The 16,116-nt window shown below is 41.7% G+C and overlaps 2 protein-coding genes across 2 annotated transcripts in view; both read left to right on the forward strand.

The window, feature by feature from the left end:
* Positions 1 to 1,161: 1,161 nt before the first annotated feature.
* Positions 1,162 to 9,913, forward strand: LOC134179176 (uncharacterized). Its single transcript, XM_062646070.1, has 11 exons — positions 1,162 to 1,192; positions 1,266 to 1,314; positions 1,377 to 1,492; positions 4,185 to 4,315; positions 4,376 to 4,442; positions 8,232 to 8,319; positions 8,377 to 8,511; positions 8,572 to 8,982; positions 9,041 to 9,319; positions 9,376 to 9,555; positions 9,610 to 9,913. Exons 1-11 carry the CDS (start codon positions 1,169 to 1,171, stop codon positions 9,711 to 9,713), a joined length of 1,584 nt encoding a protein of 527 aa, XP_062502054.1. The 5' UTR covers positions 1,162 to 1,168; the 3' UTR covers positions 9,714 to 9,913.
* A 912-nt stretch (positions 9,914 to 10,825) lies between these two features.
* The window catches only part of LOC134178420 (A disintegrin and metalloproteinase with thrombospondin motifs 18-like), a 5,817-nt gene continuing 526 nt past the window's right edge, over positions 10,826 to 16,116 (forward strand). Inside the window, exons 1-23 of the mRNA XM_062645299.1 lie at positions 10,826 to 10,907; positions 10,973 to 11,120; positions 11,369 to 11,426; positions 11,865 to 12,193; positions 12,391 to 12,577; positions 12,641 to 12,831; positions 12,894 to 12,977; positions 13,033 to 13,154; positions 13,224 to 13,273; positions 13,345 to 13,450; positions 13,519 to 13,671; positions 13,770 to 13,959; positions 14,025 to 14,120; positions 14,192 to 14,328; positions 14,390 to 14,453; positions 14,538 to 14,661; positions 14,721 to 14,857; positions 14,916 to 15,039; positions 15,132 to 15,215; positions 15,277 to 15,437; positions 15,560 to 15,645; positions 15,699 to 15,909; positions 15,974 to 16,116. The exon at positions 15,974 to 16,116 is cut by the window's right edge and continues 5 nt beyond it. Of these exons, the coding sequence (XP_062501283.1) occupies positions 11,037 to 11,120; positions 11,369 to 11,426; positions 11,865 to 12,193; positions 12,391 to 12,577; positions 12,641 to 12,831; positions 12,894 to 12,977; positions 13,033 to 13,154; positions 13,224 to 13,273; positions 13,345 to 13,450; positions 13,519 to 13,671; positions 13,770 to 13,959; positions 14,025 to 14,120; positions 14,192 to 14,328; positions 14,390 to 14,453; positions 14,538 to 14,661; positions 14,721 to 14,857; positions 14,916 to 15,039; positions 15,132 to 15,215; positions 15,277 to 15,437; positions 15,560 to 15,645; positions 15,699 to 15,909; positions 15,974 to 16,116 (2,921 nt within the window). The 5' untranslated portion in view covers positions 10,826 to 10,907; positions 10,973 to 11,036. The remainder of the gene's footprint in view (positions 10,908 to 10,972; positions 11,121 to 11,368; positions 11,427 to 11,864; positions 12,194 to 12,390; positions 12,578 to 12,640; positions 12,832 to 12,893; positions 12,978 to 13,032; positions 13,155 to 13,223; positions 13,274 to 13,344; positions 13,451 to 13,518; positions 13,672 to 13,769; positions 13,960 to 14,024; positions 14,121 to 14,191; positions 14,329 to 14,389; positions 14,454 to 14,537; positions 14,662 to 14,720; positions 14,858 to 14,915; positions 15,040 to 15,131; positions 15,216 to 15,276; positions 15,438 to 15,559; positions 15,646 to 15,698; positions 15,910 to 15,973) is intronic.

Raw genomic sequence — 16,116 nt, forward strand, 5'->3', positions numbered from 1 at the left:
AAATTCTCAACAACTATACTTTACAACAGGAGCTAAACAAATTAGGAAGAAAGTGACAGTAAACGAGGACACCATGGGCAACATTGCCCAGCTGCAGATGGAGGTGGTCAGCTATTAGCACAAATCAAACGAATCAGCATCAATTACACTATTCAGTCTGCATCATTAAGATTGGCTTCAAAGTGTGATGTGAAGAAAACAGAAGATCTGAAGGAAATACTCAAGTCGGCAATCCATGGGAAACACTAGGCAGAGGAAGATAAACTACAAAAAGAACGTGAAAACGTTGATTGAGTTGTACAACAGGAAAGACAAGTTGAGACAGTCAAGCAAGTTGATCCTCAAACTTCGAGAGGCTTACATCAATGATTTACTGAAGGCATCCAGAAGAAGCCAGAACTTTGGACTTAGAAAATGAAAGGAATAAACTGTTATGGAGGCAAGTCACTGAACTGGAAAGAAAGTTTATCATCATCCCAAAGTTGGAAACTTCTTAACAAACAGCTGAGATTAGAGTTGAAGCAGTTTCTGTAGTGTATTATGAGGTAGACTACTGGATCAGAGGATTTAGCAAGTGAACTGAGGAAGGCACATTGCTACACACTTCAACTGGAGAGACAGCTAGCTAGCTGTCAATGGAAGAAAATGAAGTTACTAGTAGAGTGACTGCATCTCTGTGTTCTTCCTGAAGAGAGAAATAACGTCACGGATTTTCAGGAGGCATTAATTAATATTGAGAGAAAAGTAGCTATAAGAGACGAGAAGTGTCAACTTGAAAGTCAGATTCAGGAGATGGAAACAATTGGTGAGAAAGATGAAAGAAGAGAATACACAACATCAATTGTCTGAAACAAAAAATGCCGGTCCAGTCATTGGCCCACATTCCCGGATTAACACCCATTAACTAATTAATTAATTAATTAATTAACATCATCTCAAACTAATTAACACATACATTGGCACTCTACCACACTGTGCACGTGGTGGTCAAGACGCTTGTAGCAAGTTGGCGTACTTGAAACGAGGTCGATCGATATCGGTCCAAATTTAGTGGGGAGATTCAGCGAGCTTAATGGATGATGGACTTATTTTATTTCTACTAATGTATTTCTAAACTGATGTCTCTATCACGTGACAGCATCGGTAGTTAGCGCGCGTTAAAGTAACCATGGACAGTATTTTTCACGAAACGGTAATGTTTTCTACACTGTGGTCATTTCATGTTCTTTGGATCCATTGAACTGGCGTGTTTTGTATTATCACAGCAAGAGGGGTCTCTTTGTGCTCAGCACTGTCTGAACGCGTTACTACAGGGTGCTGTCTCTGCCTCTAACCTTTTCTCTCAGACTGGTTTTTGTATGCCTGTTGTGTTTTAGGCTCGTATTTTACCGCTGTTGATTTGGCGAAGCTTGCGCATGAGCTGGATGAGGAAGAGAGATTGAAAATGGCAGAAGGCGACGTGAATTCTGATGAATATCAGAGATTTTTGAAGGTTGGATGATAGTACTAGTATAGGCAGATTGAGGGTTAGGTGATAATTGACTGTTAAACTACAATTTTGTTTGTTTGTCTGTCTGTCTGTGTGTCTTCTTGTCTATCTGTCTGCATGTATGTTTGTCTCTTTGTGTGTCTGTTTGTCTGTCTGTCTATCTGCCTATCTGTCTCAATGCATATGTTTTCCGTTTAAATCAACATTTACATCATGAGCAACCTAACACTAACACAACTATCTGTCTGTCTCACCTAACCTCTGTCAGTTCAGGATGGCAGAAACCTAACTAATACCCCGTTTACATGAGCACTTGTAAGCGGGCCAGCCCATGCTGGCTCGGTTTCTACGGTACGTGTAAACGCAGTCCGAGTCGTGCCAGCTCGGCTCGGTATTTCTAGCCAGGCCAGCGTGGGCTGGCTCGGCTTAAGTACGTTGTGTAAACGCATAGCGTGCTGGAAAACAAGCCGCGCATGGTCATTTGGTACAAATAGTGTGGAGCGAGACGGAGACTCTGTGTCTTATCCAATTGTGGAGTGACCATGATGAGCAAGGAGTTTAGGTTTGAACTCTGTTGCTGCGACAGTCGCATGATGATAGACCTACGTCTTGTATAAATAGTACGACGTCTTGTATAAATAGTACGACGTCTTGTATATGTGTCCTACGCATTTCTCGATATGACTGTTGTAAAGCCATAGAGAAAAATGCGAGCAGCTTGGCTTCTGTCCATTGCAGACGTGAGATAACGGGAGCTATGTCAATCTCAAGTAACTAACGCACGTTAATGATACGCTCATTGGCTCGCTTCTACAGAATGTGTGGTGTAAACGCGGGCTGGAATACTGAGCTGGCACGGTTTGGCTCGGCTTGCTATGCGTGCTCGTGTAAAGGGGTATAAGTTACCATGGTCTTTGAACACTTTGGGTTCTGGGGCCAGGAGGCTGATAACTTCCTGACTCCATGAAATCAAAAGATTCGGAGGGCAGAAGTACTGAAGCCGACTTCAGAATGAGATGACATAGACAGATTTCTATAATTATTCAGAGATGTAATGCTAGAGCTATATTAAAGAAGAGAAGTAGATTGCATGTAGGTAAGATAGATGATTTTTTTCTCTGATGTAGATATTCAGCACTATGTTCATTAGGATAATAGCTTTGACTTCAGACATTTCGGTAGTTTTTGTTAATGCTTAGGATGCTTTCATTTTTGTGATTGTTACATTACAGTTTGGGGAGAATAAAACAATCTGTCTGTCTGTCTGTATGTATGTCTGTCTGTCAATACATATATTTTAAACATCAAACTGTAATACATATCAGCAAAAGGCAAAAAGTAAAGTTCGCAAGCTACATGAAAATACACAGCAATTACAAAGCTCCTAAAGTCTTCTGTGTGTCTGCGTGTCTGTCTGTCTGTCTGTCTGTCTGTCTGTCTGTCTGTCTGTCTGTCTATCCATTCGTCTGTCTGTCTGTCTGTCACATATATTGAATCTTTTTATTTATGATACATTTTGCAATGCAGGGTACTATGTCTGTCGTCTGTCTGTCTGTCTGTCTGTCTGTCTGTCTGTCTGTCTGTCTGTCTCTGTCTGTTTGTCTCTCTGTCTGTCTCTGTCTTTTTGTTGTCTGTCAGAGTGTTTTGCCATGCCCATGGTGTTCTACTCCTATTTCATTACTCTTATAAACAGAAGGATATTATGCATCATGCAGTGCATAGTACATCACTACCAACAGGTTAATTGGCTGGGAGATGATAGTGTAGTGGCTGTGTCCATATATCCATGGGAGTACATACAAATGGTATTATTCGTGTGTATGCCCCCCTAATAAGTAGGTGTGGCCTTTAGACAACAGACAAGGTCTCATAACCCAGCAGCTGGTCTCCCTAATTTTATACTCCCAGCAATACCCTTGGATTTGGAGAGAAAGTGCAAGCATATGAGGTGGTCTCTAGACTCTCTAACAGTGTCACAGTCTTTCACTATATTTGGTTGCAACCGACTCTAACATGTTTGTTAACAAAGTCACAGTTGTAAGAGCATGCTAACATGATATCCACTGTAATGTGGTATGTGCTGAGTGCCACTTTGGAAGGTTTCTGAACGGATTTATAATGAACACTAAAGCGTTTATTGTGAAGCCTCATTATGACCGGTGAGTGAGTTTGTAAATAGGGTTAATTAAAGTGAGACTAATGCTTGTAGACTGATTATGTTCTAGACAGCTTGACACTCGGTGTCTTTGGTTAATTGTAATGTCGTTGGTTTGGCATGTAATTGTAATACTCAATTTGGATTTGTCTAATAAGACCAAGTGGACCGACATAGGATATGATTTGGATAGGCAGCCAAACTGGATGCGGCGACTATTATAATTTTTGTAACATTTCCGCTCTTTAAATCACTCAGATGTGTGTGTGTGTGTGTGTGTGTGTGTGTGTGTGTGCGCGCACATGTGCAGTGTGTGTGTGTGTGCACGTGTGCAGTGTGTGTGTGTGTGTGCACGTGTGCAGTGTGTGTGTGTGTGTGTGTGCACGCGTGCAGTGTGTGCATGTGTGTGTGTGTGTGTGTGTGTGTGTGTGTGTGTGTGTATGTGTGTGCATGTGTGTGTGTGTGTGTGTGTGTGTGTGTGTGTGTGTGTGTGTGTGTGTGTGTGTGTATGTGTGCATGTATTATGCCTTTCTTCTATAGCAACCATCACATAACGTTGACGACACTGGCTTCTTCTCAGTTCAAGTTCTGAACAAAGCTCTCTCTGTGTGGAGTCTACGGATGATTCCCTTCAATAGTCAAGAAGCAGAGAATGCTCGAGCGAATCCACTGTAAGCAGCCGTAATGTCTTGTACAACTGGTGAATTATTACTTTGATTCTGATGAATTAGTGGTGAACAGGCATTCATTTGCAATCTACAGCAACATTGGCTTGCTGTCAGGAAACTTGGAATGCAGGTAGGGCAACAAAATTTTATGAAATTAGCTAGAAAATACAATGACTGTTTGTGACATTTTGTATGTTTAAATGGAAGCAGGATTTGATGTTTAATTTTTAAATGTTGATAAAGTTTTAATTAAATTTTGACTCGTCAGGCTGCTGTTTAGTTGCAGCTGAGCCATAAGAAACGGGAGTTTAAGTGATGAGACTTGGTGAGTAGCTGCTTAAACATTAGTGGGTGAACTGACTTTTGGTTTGTGACTATGTGACTGGCTGGCTGACTGGCTGGCTGACTGACTATGTATGTTATGCTCAGGAATGTGCCATGCCCTTAATGCCATCCGATCACAGGGTTGTAGGAGCCGGTCAGGTGGTACTAGAATAAACTTTCACCAGAGGTCATTTGAGGGCTGTAGGAACCATCTTTCATAGACTATACTTTTGATGGTCGACGACTGCTGGAAACTTCCGTTGAGTATATATTTGAGTAAATAACTAATATATTTATAGTTGAAACAAAAATAAATTTAATATAATACAGTAGCTTGACTTAATTATATAATTGCTATTTATGCTGCCCTGAGGTCATTGAGTAGCCACAAATTGTAGTAATTGTTGGTAAACAAAAGTATTTTAATATTCAAGAATCCGTTGTGCAATAGATTATTGTTACTTGTTGTGATTTTTACATACCATTATGCTGGAAGACTGCTCTCTTGGACCACGCCCTCTTAGCATGCATTAGACTGGACCACTTTTGAAATGCTTCTTACGGGCCTATCACCTAGCAGTATTTGCGATTTGTTGTACATGGCAACCAGAGACAATGGACAAATCGTCAGTCAGATTTGTGAAACATTTATGAAAGAGTTGTGTTTGTAGTTCTACTTTTGTGTTTGTTATTCCTAGCCAGAGTTCTCTGCAGCTGTGTTATTATTATTATTTTTCTAGAAGGCAATACAACAACTTTATTGATATAGCTTAACTACTACAATACGGGCTACACAATGCTACAACAACCGCAATTGAAACAAAACTGTGTCAAGTAGAAAGAACAACTGTGTCTGTTGGAGAAACAGACTTAGTGAGTGACCTCGAGACGTCCCTCACTCTGCACACTGTCCGTTATGTCCAATTTGAGCGGATAGTGTGATTTTAATCTTGTCCCTCGAACACACAGAATTGCCAATCTTAATAAAGCAAACCTTAGTCTGCATCTAAGCATAGACGTTTGTGCATAAGAAGTATTTTGATTGTTTGAAATGATGTTAGGTATATGCTTGAAAATGTGGTAGCTTCTTTGCTCATCCCTCTTGTGGAAGAAAATACTGGAAGAGTGGAGCTTCCTCATTAATATTAATATTGTTATTATATTCCACAAAAGGCAAAAACGTTAGCAGTTGCAGGCAGGTAAGTTTGTTGTTTATTTCCAACAAGATCTGGCAATCGTAAACATGAATTACACTGTTCTGGTAAGAAACTGTATGAATGTTTCCAGCCACCTTGTGAGTCCGCGCACTATGCCCAACGCTCCCAACACCACTGGACACAGCCAGTCTCTGACACTGCCACATGTGGCTTACTCCCCCCTCCCGCAAGTCGCTGACTTTGCCAACTTCCCAGCATGTTTCCTGGCGATGTTGCCATCGGCAGAACAGCTGATATCAATAAGAAGACAAGTGTTTGTTTTCTTATTCTGCAGCAGATCTCATGACAGTTATTAGTATTATTTTATTAGTACTATTATTACTGTTATTATATTATCATATTGACATATGGAGATGTTATTGTCTTACTTCAGTTGTATAGAACATCATTTACACTAACCGGTCTGTCTCAGTAATGGTATGAGACTGCTGTGTATTCATGTATTGCTGTCTTATGTTTACATGAACAGTAACCAAAATGGGAATCACGTGCCTAGTGATATGTAATCAGTGCATTACTCGATTGTGTGCAGGCTTATCATCGTTGGCCACATGCATTTGACAGTGGCTTGACTCTGAGAGAGATAGAGATAGGAGTTCCCTTTGTTGATCCTGACCACTAACCTAATGCACCAGAGTAATGCACTACAACATTAGCATTTCACTCTGCCAACTTTGTAACTGGGTTGCAAGTTGTGTTGGTTTCATTATCCTGTTGCTGTCGGCAGCCATGGTTGAATGCTGTGAACATTATGATGGCACTAATTGTACTATACCAATGAAGGGACACTGCCACAGCAGCTAGTGTTAAGAAGGGCTGAATGATGATGATGTAAATGAGTGATCTCCAGAAACGCATGTACTAGTTATCTGCATAGACAAACTGGCTGTGTCTGACCTTTTTCCTTGTAGTTGCATAGAATTGTTGTTGTTCAGTCTCTGCCATGTTATTGTTAGCCTTAAGTAACTAAAGAACAAGAGACATTGAATAATCACGGACTTGGACCTTTCTGAAAATCTATGGGAGCATAGCACCTTGGCAGATTACATTGCTGTCATTCATTGTGCAGATATGTAATCAACAGGTGTTCACTGGTTGCCAGCTTTAAATTGGTTCTGGTTTATAGATAGACTAGAATTAGGTATAGTATGGGTTATTTGGACTGTACCACCTGGCAGAGACTACCTCCTACCGTTTCTAAATTTGTTACCAACACAAGAGATAGAGCAGTGACTAATCACAGAGCAAGAATGAAGCAACACAGCTGGTCCAAGGGGCTTCCGATTTATCGAAATTTAGAAACCCAGCAACTCTATTAGGAATTACATGCATTTTTAATAGTGAGTGTCTCCTGTGATAAGGAGTGTTTAGATGTTGAGTTTGGGTGGGTGTTTTGCATAACAATCGATTGCTTATCAAGCATCACAATAGCGTGCAAACTGGAGGGATAGATTGTGATCATGTATGTTGAGGTATAGTGCCACAGTGGTTATAGCTGTACCAGTACAATATCCCATGTTATACATGGATTGCAAATAGTGCAGATAGGAAGTCTTCCGGGTGAACATGTTTTGTAATTTCCATCCTGGAAGTTCAAAGGTCGACACCTGGAGCATAAATTCCATACATGTCTTGTGTAGCTAGAAAATGTTAATAAGATGTTTGTTTAGTTTAAGTAGAAATGCTGAAGTAAAGCAGTTTGTGATGCAAACATGACTGTCTGGGTTCATGCTGACCTCTAAACAGTGACGTCTTGTTGTATTGTTGAGGAGGCATTTGGCATCCACACACGTGTATGTGATCAAACGTGGCATACATTGTGTGTCTTAATATTATTAAGGTGGCTGTTACGTAAATACTTTAATAGTAGTATAACAGGTTTTGTATCTGCAATGCAGGAATTACGTGTAGATGTGCACAAATAATTAAAAGTTCATCTACTTTGGTAGTAGAGGTGAGGTGATTACGTGAATTCCAAGTTGATATTTATGCATTCATTGCATTGTAATGACATACATGTATATAAACTGTTCTGAGTATGACGTGATGGACTGATTCGGTTTTTTGGTATGAGTACAAACATTATTTTTGGAGTTGTCTAGTTAGTTGGAATGGAGGAGGTATGCCTTTGAATGATCAATGATGGTGATGAAATTACTTGATCAATTAATTCTGTTTTAATTGATGTGGAGAAATGCAATGCGATTAGTGCTCCGTTGATTGAGTGCCTATAGCTTTATGTTGATCTGGTATCAGTTGCATAATTCCTAATCAAGACACATTTTGCATCACCGACGTTTTACATTCAATTCAAAATGGATATCACTATAGAGAGAGCTGACTTGGTCAGAGTAATGTTGCTCTCTGATTTGTCCTAGTGGTTTAATCTGAATTCGCTGCTGACTGGTCCGGAATTATTGTCCGAAACGTATCTTGGTTTGTTTCTGGCTCAACTACAGAATGATGGTTAGTCAAGTGGAACCAGATGGTGATGCTGTAGAGTTAAGGGGGGCTTCATTGTAGGTTACTCTATTTTTGTCATACAAGGAGACTTCCCTGCAGCAAGTGCAGATGAAGTTTTGTCTCATCAACGAATTGTACAAACAACTCGGCCATCTCTTATTGGCGGCAACTTGGCAGATGAACAGCAGGATGCAGGTTTGCTAATATGTTCTAATTTCGTAATGCAGCTGCATGTTGAATGTGGTCTTGCTGTAGGACAGGGATTTGGCAATGATCGTGCAACTGCTAGTGCTGCTAGTAGAGAGCAACGAGGGAATGATTTTTGGACAGCCGATGGGAGACACGAGATGACAGAGTTGGGGCAACAGTTGTGGCAGGGAAGATGGCATGGAGGTGACGCTGCCAGTAGACAAGATGTCTTGGACAGTGGAAGTGGTTTAGAGAGAGTATTTGCTAGAAGTCTAGAGAGAGTCGCAGCTGGAGGGTGGAGGCAGATGGGAGACATAACGTCTCACAATAATGTTGGACAGATTGTAGCCGATCCTGGTCAACCAGTAGCAGCAGCTGCTGCAGCCGCTGTTGATCAACATTCGGGGCTTACACTTGAGGCTATGGAGCATGCTATAGGCATCAGTCTGGTACGAGTATTAGGACATCACCAGCCAAGTGAGGAAGGAATACAGTGAATTATGAAATTCCGTTAATAACTTTGTATTTACTACAGGTTTAGATCAGAGAGGTGGAATGGCGGCAACTGCATCTGTACCTGCAAGACAAACGTTTGGACACAGAAACTTACCTTTATTCTCTGCAGTGCCTCCTTCTAGTCCATCTTCATACCCAAGACAGAGATCGTTGCTTCCTTTGTTGCCACAATTGGACCTACCATTAACGACTGTCTCTCTTGCTACGACAGGCTCAGCAGATGAGATCAATTATGATTCAGACGAAGGAGGAGAATCAGATTTGGCAAGACAGCTAAACATAACGTTCGAACACGAAGGTTTCTAAGTGTATGAATTTGGCTTTGTGAATTGAGGCCATTACCTTCTGTTGTAGTAATTCCTCCTCCTGGCAAGAAGGCATTGTCAGATACAGCAGAGGCAGTATCAGATAACAGCTACATGGTCGATCTATATGACCTGCAAGATGGATTAGAAGATGATGTGGAAGAAGAAGGCAGTGAAGACGAGAGCTCATCTGACAGTCCAACTTCTTCAGGACCATTGAAACGACAAGGTACTGTGTGCATGTTGAGATGTGATGTGAGTAGATGGACTGATGTCTCTCTAGTGTCAGAGATGACAGAAGAAGAGATGATGACAATGGCAATGCACTTGTCCGAAAGACAGACAAAACAGGACAAGCCTGACAAGGGCAGTGAAGCTAACAGTTGATTATGTCTGGGTAGTATTGTGTTACCTTCCACAAGGTGAACTGAATGCGGAAGTAGGGTTTCTATTGGGGTTGCTATTGTATTGAATTAGTATGGCAATAGTTTAGTACAAATAGGACTGACGTAGAGGCTACCAGAGAACACCCACTTGGAGGATGAGGCTGTGGTTTGGAATGGGAGCGTTTTCCATGATTTACTATAGTCTTTGCCTCCTAGTTTGTTCTCTGTTTGTTTATTGCGTTTTGTATCTATGACCTCACTTTTGTTAGTCCCTGTGATTAACCTATGACCAGTGTCTATCAATGGCTTGTAATACTGAGGCAGTCAACGTGGGGCATCCTGATTGAGATATCTCCGTGATCTTGTTATCCTCTCTTTCAATTGGTTCTGCTTTGCTTAATCGAATCGAGCAAGTGTGATGAAGCATTTCTTTCTCTTTGCCTGCCATGATTCTATCAAGCACCTGCTTGTTAGCTGGTTACGTCATGTTATTAAAGTAGGAAGGAGACTTGACTGCTCAGCTGTTTTTATCAGCAAGTTAGGAACTCCTGCAGCTGCTAATGAGTTAAGGTAAGACTTACCTTGTTGCCTCTATGTTCATCAGTGCAGATTACTGCATATGCTTAATGTAGTGAGAGTCTAGTTCATGGACTGTCCAGTCTAAGAAGGACTACCTCACTCTAGAGAAATGTCTATTATTTCTACTGATTCGTATCTAATCTCTCTCATCAGTTAGTTGAATTAGTGGTAACTCGCACACCCGCTGTGTGTCGCAATTGGAATTCAGTGGGAACTTCTTTACAACAATCGCATTCATTCCATAGAGAAAGAGAGTTGTCGCATTGTGACCTGTTGACAGCCGCATTGTCCTCGCGCAGATTCTTGACAAACCGGATCAGTCAACACTGGCTCTCTCGTTCTCCGGTTCTAATTGACTTTGCGTTGCGTGCTGATTTAGGGTGGAATGACATCTAACGAGCTAACACGTTTATCGGTCATCGATTGCCATTGGGTGGCACCTAATCCAATTGTCACGTCCAAGGTCTACTACACGCGCTACTAAATAGCAACGCCTCGCAGTGGACATCATCAACTTATTATTTACATTAGCGGTTTAGAGCCGTGGCCTGTGAATATCGACGCATATCTCTCCTACAATTACTCTCTCGCTGTCGCAGTTAGAGCACGGAGTCAAGTACTGTACCGGCAGACTAAGAATGTTATATAACTTGGTTGGCTTTATACACCGATTTCTATTAGGCTTCCCGTGATCATTGCATCTGACGTCAAAGAACTGAATCGGTCGCAGTCGCACGCAAGCAGTATGGCTACATTGTTGCAGTTTCCACTCGTGCAGACGCTGCTCTTGCTCGCTTGCAGTTGGGCAGTCGTCAAAGTTGTGAGTGAGGTGAGAGCCTGTCAATACCAATGCGATGTTGTCGCTCGCGGGAGATACGTATGTTGCGTGTCAAGAGAGATAGAGTCGGACATGCGGTACTGACGTGTGGTGTTGTGGGTGCGCTTGCATAGGACCCGGCCACAAGTCTGATTGAATGCATGCACCGTGCGATGCGAATTGAATTGGCGTGCGTTCTTTGTGTGACGCTGCGCTGTGTGTTCTCTCGTTCGTCGCTCATTATCTCTGTCTTTCACTAGGAAGTCTTGACAGCGATCAACAACGAATACAAACGGAGAGGCTCGGCCCTTTTCGGAGGTAAACAAACGAGCAGTCTGTGTCGTCCTTCTGTGCCATCGTTTTAACATTTTTCAAGTTGCAATTGCGACACGTCGTGCACGATCGGGTTCGTACGCGTGTCGCTCTCGTCAATGTTTTGCATTGTGTAGACGCGCATCCTTTTGTTATTGTTAGACTTGTCTTGCTGCTTGTAAACCAACAGTGTCTTCGTGCGTGGTCGCGTGCCCGTGGTCGAGCATCCTAGTAATCTGTAGGCGTGTTGAGCACCTGCTGTGATTCTCGACTGACTGTATAAACAAGCGAAGAGCGTCTGTTGAAACGACTAACGAAGATTGTTTAGAGCAATTACGTGCTGCCAATTCGGATAGAACATACTGTATCAGTTTAACTGCCTTAATTAACAGCGTATTGCACACTTTAATATATTTTATTAATTTTGTATTGTATATTGGATAGACGAACAGGATATTGTTGTGCCATATCAAGTTGACCAACAAGGAGAATTTGTTAGTTGGGATATTGCATCACCAGTTCGATTCAAAAGAGCAGAAACCGAAGACTCTCAAGAACTCGTGTCTCGTTGTTTCAGACTGACCGCTTTCAAAGAAAGTTTCCATCTCTGTGTGGTGAGGAATGAAGATCTGCTTTCCCCGAATTTTGTTGTGGAGATTATCGAGGCTAATGGAACAATCAGAACAGACAGCTCAAGGCCTGACTGTTACTGGAAGGGCATTCTTAAGAGTCATCCAAAATCGAGTGTCGCAATCAGTACATGTGATGGAATGGTAAATATCGATAAGTAGTATACATTTAGAGTTCGACATGCAAGTCTTAAATGCAGACAACTAGACAGACCAGACGTTATGTAGGGGCTCTTTATGTTTAGGGATGTCTCTATTGTTTAGTTCAAGCTTACATCTGTTTGCTTATTGAATACGGTTCCAATTGTCAATATGATGTGTTGCATACTTTTCTTTTTTAGACTGGATTGCTGAGGACATCTGACACAGAAATGCTGATTGAGCCTCTGGCTATTGAGTTGAGAAATAAAGTCAATGTGAGCAATGGGGTTCCGCATCTTATTAAGAGAAGACCTCTGGACTCAGAAGAAAGAAAGGCACACTCAAATGAGAGCTTATCACTAGAAGATGTCTTCTGCTCAGTGCGAGGTATGCCTGTTTTCTTTATTATAATCTGTTTAGTATACATCATTGTTTGGCATACTATATTAGGCAAGAAGCAAAGATCTCATACTTCAAGAGGATCTCAGTCTAATCGAAGTGCCCGCAGCTCTAGCTCTTTTGATGAGGATCTAGGTGATCCTTACATTGAGTTGATGGTCGTTGTTGATCATCACATGAATAAAAAATATGACAATCGACCCAAGCAAACAGAGGGGCTTGTTTTGTCACTCATGAACATAGTGAGTACATGTCCTTTACAAACTATGTTTAGTATGGAAGTAACAACATAGAATTCGATTAGGTCAGTTTATTGTACAGTGAATATCCATATGGAGTTGGCGTCAAGATCATGGTCGTTCAATTGAGGATTCTACAAGATACCCAGGTAGTGAGTATGTTTACCATATACGAACACAAATCCAATTTTGTTGCTATGTTAGAGTGGCCTCAATGTCAACAAGGCGATAAAAGTTGCTCTTAACGAATTCTGCAGGTGGCAGCGTCAGTTTCATGTAGATAAGGGTCATCCTTCTCACTATGATCTTGCACTATTAATCACAGGGTGGGTCCACAATCAAAGGCATGCATACATACAACTAATTAGTGATGATGATTAAATATCTACTTCTAGAGTTAACCTGTGCTTTCAAGATGGTGAACTCTGCAGTCCATCAGTTGCAGGTCAGACCATCTGACTGTTTTGTCTGTGTTGTGTATATTAAATTTTATCTTACGTTTGTTTATGATTGTAGGAAAAGCAAACAGTAGAGAGGTGTGTAATCCAAATAGGAGCTGCATCATAGTAGAAGAAATGGGTTTTGTGACGCCATTCATCATTGCCCACGAGATCGGACACATGTACTGTCATGAGATAATATCTAGCTATAGGAATAGATTGAGAGATGTCTTTGTTGATTGATTGACAGGGTTGGTATGGAGCATGATGGTCTATCCTATGATCCCATCGCTTCAAAATGCAATCCTCAAGATGGCTACTTAATGTCAAACATCATACCTCATGGAGCTAACACGTTTCTGTGGTCCAATTGCAGCAGAGAGTCTCTCAAAGCCTTTCTAAGGCAAGTGAATTTACATCAATAAAGTATCTGGATACTTGTCTATATGAATAGCTTTGATTGGGCAATGAATAACTAAGCGATGGACTGTGTCTATGCAGGACTTCCAAGGCCAGGTGTCTTGATGATAAACCCAGGAATCCCAAGCAGTTGTCTTCTCTTGGAGGAGAGCCAGGATATTTTTACAATGCTGATATACAATGTAGATCAACAGTTATTGGTGCAAGGAGAGCTTGCACCATGGAAATCGACAGAGATGCGATGAGGGCTATGTTGCTACCAAGCAACTGGGTTAGATAGATACAAACTAATTCGGTGCAATAACAGATTGTTGACTGTTGGAACTTCTCTGTCAGACTCTGTGTGAGTTTATGGTTTGTTATACTGAGGATGGCAGATGTGTTAACACTTCTGCTTCTGCTGCTGATTTTACCCCTTGTGGAGGACAAAAGGTTTATTATCAACTGCCACTGACATGTTAGTCTATTTTTGTTAATGACATTTGGTGTTTACACTCCTGCAGGTATGTTTGAGGGGACAGTGCCACGTGAAGCCGAGACAGAGAGATGGCGGATGGAGCAAGTTCTATCCAATAGGTCAATGTACACGATTGTGTGGTGGTGGTGTACTCACAGAAGTTCGATACTGCAACAACCCGAGGTAGTCACACGACAGGCGTGCAGTTAGCCACGAGAATATTTCATTCTGTCGTTGTGTGTAGTCCGAGATATGGTGGCAGGTCTTGTGTGGGTCAGAATGCTCGACTGAAACTGTGCAACGAACAAGTAATCCACGACATCAAAGACTTCGTTTTTAAATCATTTCAGAAGAAATAACGTGTTTGTTTGTTTGTTTGTATGGTGTGGCAGCCTTGTAAGAGCAATCCTCGATATGCAGAATGTGAAAACTACAATGGGTATGTTGGGGGTAGGAACTGTTCAATTCCAGGTCGGAGTCATATCGTTGATAGTCACTGGATTCCATATTTCAGTGGTACTGTTTGTTCTTCAGTTATTCTATTCTCTTTTTTGTTGACTGTACTTTATTGCTAGATACACCTGGTGAGGACTGCATGTTGTATTGTGAGATGAGGGAGAGAAAATGCATTTATAGAGTTGGGTTGCCCGTTAACGATGGCGTGCCTTGTAGCAACAATGATTCATATCGATGTATTAATGGTGTCTGCCAGGTTGATGAGATCTTTTCTGTGTTTTGCCAAGCGAGTAGTGACAGGTTGTTCTAAGTAGGGTCTGGGATGTGATGGTGTTATCGGATCAAATGCAGTTGTCGATGCTTGCAATATCTGTGGAGGAGACAACTCGACATGCAAGGAGGTTACAAAGACCTTTGAGGACAAACTAGACAAGAAGGGTATGACTGAACACACACACACACCACACACACACATAAACGACACTACCTGTGTCGATCCTTGAGTTTAACTTTACAAATGTCATTTGCAGGTTATTATGTCATCAAGAAATTTGAAGCAGGCAATTTTCGAATTCGTGTTGAAGAGATGTCAGCTTCAGACGCAACATCTCTAAGTCAGTCGTCGTTGAATCCGTATTCATGTCCTTGCATACTGAATAGTCAATTACTGTTCAGGTCTGTTGGATTCTGATGGTCACTACTTGCTGGATTTGCAGTCAGAAAAGATCTGGCCCAACTGGGATTACAATGGAACTTTGATTGTGTACTCTTCGAAGCCGGGCCAGCCAGAGGTTATCACAATTGACGATCCCCTTACAAGAAATTTGCATTTGAGGGTAAAATCCATAGTGTGCGTGTGTGTGTGTGTTTGTGTGTGTGTGTGTGTGTGTGTGTGTGTGTGTGTGTGTGTGTGTCTGTGTCTGTGTCTGTGCATGTGTAAATGTTTTCATACTGTTAGGTTCACTACTCGCCTGATCTTGGGCCCAATCCTGGAATCCGCTACATATTCACTCGTAACAAAACCAAAACTCGACCGGATATCAGGTCAGTCACTTGTACACCACAATCGAACCAAATCTAATTCCAATTCTGTCCAGCTTCTACTGGTCTCTCGATGGATATTCAGACTGCAGTGTAACATGTGGTCGAGGCATAGAAGCTCCCAACTTCATTTGCCACCGGAGTCAGCGTCAGTCTCCTATGAAACCGAAATTCTGTAGTGGCATTCCTAAACCATTCATTGCTCATAAGTCTTGCACACGTCAAGACTGTCCAGTGGCAAAGTGGTACAAAAGTGTATGGTCACTGGTGAGTCAACACATTGATATCAACAGTGAGAGTGAATAGTAATAGGCATGTTTGCATATCGAAGTGTTCTTCTAACTGTGGGATGAAGTCACGTGACGTTTCGTGTCGCGAGTATGTCAACAATCAGCCCAAAATGATGCTTGATGAAAGCAATTGCAAGGAACCCAAACCGCCCAGCCAGCAGACGTGTCAACCATCAGAATGCAG

Source organism: Corticium candelabrum, chromosome 4 (assembly GCF_963422355.1).
Source record: "Corticium candelabrum chromosome 4, ooCorCand1.1, whole genome shotgun sequence".
NCBI classification, from domain to species: Eukaryota; Metazoa; Porifera; class Homoscleromorpha; order Homosclerophorida; family Plakinidae; genus Corticium; species Corticium candelabrum.